Source organism: Phanerochaete carnosa, assembly GCF_000300595.1.
Source record: "Phanerochaete carnosa HHB-10118-sp unplaced genomic scaffold PHACAscaffold_9, whole genome shotgun sequence".
Lineage (NCBI taxonomy): Eukaryota > Fungi > Basidiomycota > Agaricomycetes > Polyporales > Phanerochaetaceae > Phanerochaete > Phanerochaete carnosa.
In genome coordinates, this window is record NW_006767636.1 from 372,409 (window position 1) to 378,862 (window position 6,454).

The following is a 6,454-nucleotide window of genomic DNA, read 5'->3' on the forward strand; positions in this document are numbered from 1 at the left end:
TAGAAGATTGACTGGGGCTTAGGTATCTACATCTACAAGAGCTCTGAGGCCCCAGGCTATCCAACGGGACATTTCACGAACGCTGCCTTCCTCCTTGCTGGAGCTGTCATTGTCCTCCTGCTACGCGCCATATACACCCGACGCAATCGATCTCTGTCTGTAGCCGATCGTAAATGGCAGCTCTGAGGTTCCAAACACTGCCCACTCGCACTATGTACATCACTGAGCTCACTGCTCTTCCAACCCGTCCTTCGACTCCGAATAGCGCGCATAGACGGAGCAGATTTATCGTTTGTCAGTTTGACATCACATTCTTCTGAGTCTGCGCGCCTGTGGTGGAACGGTCTCCAGTGCGAAATTTCGTCCCTTCTGGTTAGTTTGTCAATACCAACTTCAGCGATCCGACTCATGCTTCTCAAGTGGTCTTACGCTTCGGAGCTTCCAAAATCAACCATTTGCATCGGATCTCACACCGGTGCGGTCCTCTTGCCATTTTTACCTCTCTGCTATCATGCCGAGGCGCGTCGCGTCGGAGGCGTCAAGTTCCTACTTGACCTGAATGCGTGTAACGTCGCCGCCGTAATGGCATCCGCTATCACTAGCCGCGTGACGTTCAATCGCAAGTGCCATGCCCTCCGTCCTCGGCGAGCTGACTCTCACCGACCCCAATTTTCAGAAGTCGGATCCTCAGGCTCTGTTCAGTTGCGGCTATACGCGGCGTACCTGCGAGACATTAGTCATGCATTATGTACTGACGGGGAAAGGCTGGCTGGGCTCGTGGTTGCATGTGGGAAGCTGGAGGTGAAATCTAACGTTAACGGCGTGAGTTCCTGCCGCAAGAGATGAAATGCTCGCCGCTGGAGCCGCCTGAGCACTGATGGTTTTAACTGAGCCTTTGAGCTTTACGCCGGACTCGTGTTACACGCAGCATCGCCGTATTGAATGTGACCATTACACCGCACGATTCTATCGCAACTGGGATGCTGAGGGTCAGATGCAATGGGTAGTTCTGTTCTGTTTGGTCTGATCGCACATATCTTTGATGACGCGTTCATTCGACACGGCAGGCACAACGCGTCAAATTTGTTTCACTTTGACGCCGTCTGCTGATGCGGCAGAGGCGGTAAGCTACGTTGGACTGCTTAGCTCTGCTTAGACATCCTACAACTAAACGTGATGGACGCCAGAACACACGGCCTGCACCTCGGCGTCCACCATCCATGCTTTAGTGTGATGCTGTCGTATATGTCCCTTTCGCCGGCCATTGCTCTCAGCACAGGCTGCGACATTGCATCTCAATCGTTGTAAGGGCAGGTCTCACCGGAATATCGCATTTAGCCGAACCTGCATGTATGAGACAATTAGGCGCGCGTGTTCGCGCCATTATCTAGTGAAGCAAGACTGGTGCATCGGACGTCTCTACAAGCGCAGATAAAAATCTCGTCGCTTCTCTAGGACGCCCCTGAGACCTTCTCAAGTCTGCCGTCCATCGCTATTGTTATCGGCACGAAGTTGGGTGATCGTGAGCTCTCAGAGCCCGTCAACTCATCCGTGGCGTGCCAGTCCAGCGCCACGAAGGCTATTCTACCGCCCAAATGTAGGTGATGCTGACCGCCACATGTCCGAATTTAATATTAAATACGTCCTCACGTGATATTCCTGCTAAAAATTCTAGGTATGTTCCGTGGGGTAGAGCGGGCGTTTGTCCGCTTGTAGTGGCCTTTCATGCAGTCATGCGCCGATAAGTCTACCTGTATATTGCGCTCTGACTGCGCATTAGAATGCTCTCAACGGACGTGCGACCCGTGTCTCAACCGCCCATGCGGCGAGAGACGAATCGAAGCGGATGTCCCTTCAGCCGGAGGCAGTTGTATATGCGCCTGCTTTGCCCAACGTAATCAGGGCACGTTTCAAAATTTGGAATGATATTTCCAAATTGATGGGGTCTGCGCACAGTTTAATGAATGCGCGCAGACGAACGTTCGGCCAGGTGGGGCGAGCGTGGTACTGGTCACACAGAACAGAGATGCGAGAACATGGCAGCTACGACCGAAGCTCGGTGACCAGGCTTCTTGTCCATTGATGTCGCCGGCTGCGTCTGTTTCTGTGCCGGCGCTGGGGGACAAGACAGGGACTACCGGTGGCCAAACGTTCTCCGCAGGTGAGTCTGGGCGAGCGCGAGCCCCCGATCATCGTCTGCCGTACTGCCACCTGTGTTCCGATCCCGCCTCCTGATGTCATAGGGTGCTTATTCAGCAAGACCGTCACGTATGGATATCGATGCACCGACACCAAGGGCGGTACCTCTCCTTAAAACGGGAGGACGCTCGACCGACCTGCCCACCCAGCCCGAATCACAACCATGGTAGTTCCAACGGTTGACATAGTCGATGCACGCAGCCACACCGCTCTCAGCGGCCCCGACCACACCCCCCTCCGCGATGAGATCCTCAAGGGCCTCGCGCACCCCGCAGGCAGCAAGACTCTGCCTACGATGTTGCTCTACGACGAACGTGGTCTCCGGCTGTACGACAGGATCACGACTGAGGCACCCGAGTACTACCTCTTCCCCGCCGAAGAAGAAATCCTCAAGACTCACGGCGACGACATTGCTCGCTACATGCATGCCGCGAATGACGGCAGAGTCGTAGACGAGGTTGTTGTTGAGCTTGGTGCCGGGTGAGTCGCGTTCAGGGTCCAGCTCGGCTTTGACTGCACCTTCCATCAATGGCAATCGCTGTGGTTGGCTATGACGCGCACTGGTTCCCGCGCTTCACGGATGCAGGGAACATGTGTCCTTGTTTGTGACGTATTCTGTCCTGGAGTATCTCCTGGCTCTATCATCGGGATGCCGCCGACGATAGTATATAGGCTGATGCACCACACTACCCCCCAGGGCCCTCAGGAAGACATCACACATTCTGCGAGCTATATCGCACCTAGTCCCCGCGCAGATGGACAACCCACCCGCCACCTACTACGCCCTTGATCTTGAGAAGCGCGAGCTCGAGCGCACGCTTGCTGAGCTCGCCAATTCTGACGTTGGCGCCGAGCTACAAGGCAAGGTGGAGACGAAAGGTCTCTGTGCGACATACGAAGATGGCCTGGCATTCATTCAGTCTGGCGGCCTCCAGACCAAGCAAGGACACATGCCCGAGCATGTCCGTGATCGATACAAGGTTGAACGGATCAACGGTGCGAGGGACCCGTCTCCGAGTTCGTCGGCCAGCGAAGATACCGAGTTAACACCGCCGTCGACCCCTGGCAATGAACACGCACGGTTGCATCTGCTCTTCTTGGGCTCCTCGCTCGGAAACTTTGGCAGAGGTGAAGATGCAGCGTTCTTGCGTTCGCTGCCGCTTGAGCCCGGTTCAGGGAACACCATCCTTATCGGACTTGACCACGGCGATGATCCCGAGACTGTTGAGGTCGCGTACAATGACCCAAAGGGTATCACGAAGGATTTTATCATGAACGGCCTCAGAGCTGCCGGACGCACTCTGGGTGACGAGAACCTGTTCGATGACGATAGCTGGGAGTACGTTGGCAAGTATAACGAGCACCTCCGTGAGCCTTCAAGTATATTTGTGCTGTAGCGCCCAATAATGTCTCTGCAGAAAGACACGAAGCGTATTACAAGTCGAAGACGGAGCAGACGGTCGTCGAACCTTCTACAGGCGCAGATTTTACATTCCTACCTGACGAACTCGTCCGGATTGAGGTGTCGCACAAGGTACGTTTCCTGAAATCCAGCTGGACCTGCGTTGACACTTGCGTAGTACCCTGAAGAATCGGTTCACAAACTCTTCACTGATGCCAACTTGCGTCCCATACACCGCTGGACGGATAGCACCTCGAGGTACTCGCTCTGGCTGTTAGAACGCCCACAATTCATGTTCCCGCTCCTCACAACGCCGACCCCGACGTCTACACCGTTCGGGTTGCCCACCATCCAAGAATGGCATGACATGTGGGCTGCCTGGGACTTCATTAACCGGCGCATGATTCCTTCGTCGATGCTCTTTGAGAAGCCGATTGATCTTCGACACATCTGCCTATTCTACCAGGGCCACATTCCGGCTTTCCTCGACATCCACCTCTCGCGCCTGCTGCAGGAACCACACACAGAGCCCGAGAACTTCAAGGTCAGATACATAACTTTCAATCTTGTTGAGCTACTATTGAACTCTCCCCTTAGTACATCTTTGAGGTAAATGATACCGCGACCTTATGTTCTCGAGTATTAACAGATCTTTTGCTCACAGAGGGGCATTGATCCGAATGTCGACGACCCGACCCAGTGCCATGTATGTTGAAAACGATGCTTCGCTCGTCCGGGCCTAACTCTCTAGCGACAGCCGCACTCCGAAGTTCCTCAGCGTCCGGAGGACTGGCCACCTCATGGTTCCATTCTAGCCTTCCAGAGCAGGGTTCGCACTCGCCTCCTGAGACTCTACGAGGACATTGCTGCTGGCAAGATCACTCTCACTCGAAAGGTTGCACGAGTACTATTCATGACCCTTGAGCACGAGGCCTTCCATGCCGAGGTGAGTGGGAACCTATGCGTGCTCACTCAAACCGGCTGACAGCGAGCTACGTAGACTCTCTTATACATGCTGCTGCAGCGTGCGGGGACCGGCACCATCCCTCCAAGCGGCTTTGTCCCGCCCGCATGGGAAATCCTCGCGAAGTTGTGGGACACTGCCCCTCGGCCTCCCTCTGCCACTGTTTCCCTCGGTCCCGAGACAATCACGCTTGGACACGACGACGCCGAAGCTGACGACGCGTCAACTGATGTCGCTGGCCACGAGTTCGGCTGGGACAACGAGCACCCGCGGCGCCAGGTGCACGTCGGGCCATTCAAGATTGACTGGAGGCCTGTCACGAATGGCGAGTTCTACGAGTTCTACCACGGCGCAGGGAAGGGCAAGGTGCAGTACCCTGCAAGCTGGGTGGAGGTGGACGGCGAGACTCAGGTGCGTCTTGGTGCCGTTTCTTCCGCCCGCATGACGTTCATGAGACATCGCAGGTTCGCACATTGTACGGTCCCGTCGCGATGAAGATTGCGCGGGACTGGCCCATCGTCACTTCGTGCGATAACCTGTCGACATATGCCAAGGTTAAGGGCGGTCGCCTGCCTACAGAGCCTGAACTCTGTCTGTTCTTCGACAAGTTCAATTCTGGCTACGAGGGTGGCGCGAACGTCGGCTTCCGTAACTGGCACCCCGTTCCGTGAGTGTCTTCTCTATGCGCACAGGTAACAGCTGACGAAGGATACGCAGAGCCACATATGGGCTGGACACTAACGGTGGCAAAGGGCACAACGGCGGCGTGTTTGAATGGACTTCCACGATTTTCGACACACACGAAAGGTTCGTTCCGTCGAAGCTTTACCCTGGCTACTCGACGGACTTCTTCGATGGTCACCACCAAGTTGTGGTATGCACCCTCCATCCACTGCATTCTCATACTGTACTCATGGGACGATAGATTGGTGGCTCCTATGCGACTGCACCACGCCTCGCGGACAGGCGCACGTTGAGGAACTACTACCAGCACAACTACGCGTACGCTTGGGTTGCTGGGCGGGTTGCCTATGATGTATAGGCGCATTCTCCTCAATCTCGACTGTATCGCCAACACAAACGGATATTGTATCAACTCCCAGTGAACTCGCACGATAGACTGCCCAGGCGGACCCCTGATTCAGTGTAAATTTATTTATGGACAGGGGCCTTTATATGTATGTACTCGTAGCAATATCGAAAGGCCTGGGATCACGAACCTCTATTACGCACCTCGAGCACGACCCATGAAAGAACTCAGGCGTTCGCGTTTGAGTAGTGTCGGCTCTTGGACACGTCTGGCCGCGTTGAGAAGGGGATGCTCTGATTATCCGGTGTGTATGATGCATGACGGGTCGTGGAAGGCCCAAAGGAGTATTCGTGGAACATAATATATACGGTACGCTCGGCGACCTCGCCCTCGGTTTCTCCTTTCCGAACCGCCTCCTTTCACTCCATCACACAACATGCCGTCTCTCGAGATTAAGACGAACGTTAAGCTCGACGATCCGAAGAAATTCGTCGAGGAGTTCTCCACCGTGCGTCTTCGCGAATGGGTGCGGATGATACGGAAGACTGATCACAGCGATTTGGGACACAGTTCGCGGCGGAGCTCCTGAGTAAGCCGCTGAAGTACATCGCCGTGAGCTTTACGCACAATGAGTACATGGCGTGGAACGGGACGTTCGACCCGTGCTTCCTCCTGACCATCGTGCGTACCGCCAAGTGCTCTCCGATCCGTGCGATGCGCTGATCGCATGTGCAATGCGCGCGCCTCTGTACTAGGTGAGCTTGGACAACATCACAGCAGACACAAACGAGCAGTACAGCAAGGCGCTGTTCCAGTTTGCCGAGGAGAAGCTCAAGGTCCCTGATAACCGCGGATATAT

General features: G+C 55.1%; 2 protein-coding genes across 2 annotated transcripts in view; both read left to right on the forward strand.

Annotated features, from left to right (window-relative positions):
• Window positions 1-2,336: 2,336 nt before the first annotated feature.
• On the forward strand, window positions 2,337-5,815 carry PHACADRAFT_212229 (uncharacterized protein). The gene is made up of 11 exons (XM_007399337.1): window positions 2,337-2,679; window positions 2,897-3,567; window positions 3,618-3,733; window positions 3,780-4,145; window positions 4,199-4,210; window positions 4,266-4,307; window positions 4,359-4,547; window positions 4,602-4,976; window positions 5,030-5,232; window positions 5,283-5,439; window positions 5,491-5,815. The coding sequence occupies exons 1-11, from the start codon at window positions 2,363-2,365 to the stop codon at window positions 5,605-5,607; spliced, it is 2,565 nt and encodes an 854-aa protein (XP_007399399.1). The 5' UTR covers window positions 2,337-2,362; the 3' UTR covers window positions 5,608-5,815.
• A 197-nt stretch (window positions 5,816-6,012) lies between these two features.
• PHACADRAFT_261823 (uncharacterized protein) overlaps window positions 6,013-6,454 on the forward strand; it is a 1,546-nt gene continuing 1,104 nt past the window's right edge. The window contains exons 1-3 of the mRNA XM_007399338.1: window positions 6,013-6,103; window positions 6,166-6,276; window positions 6,351-6,454. Of these exons, the coding sequence (XP_007399400.1) occupies window positions 6,032-6,103; window positions 6,166-6,276; window positions 6,351-6,454 (287 nt within the window). The 5' untranslated portion in view covers window positions 6,013-6,031. The remainder of the gene's footprint in view (window positions 6,104-6,165; window positions 6,277-6,350) is intronic.

Bases quoted from the DNA above. Each gene is read 5' to 3' on its own strand.
- PHACADRAFT_212229 (XM_007399337.1), top strand. From the start codon at position 2,363: ATGGTAGTTCCAACGGTTGACATAGTCGATGCACGCAGCCACACCGCT. The intron at 4,308-4,358 runs GTATGTTGAAAA...CTCTAGCGACAG, and splicing joins ACGACCCGACCCAGTGCCAT to CCGCACTCCGAAGTTCCTCA. The intron at 5,233-5,282 runs GTGAGTGTCTTC...AAGGATACGCAG, and splicing joins CGTAACTGGCACCCCGTTCC to AGCCACATATGGGCTGGACA.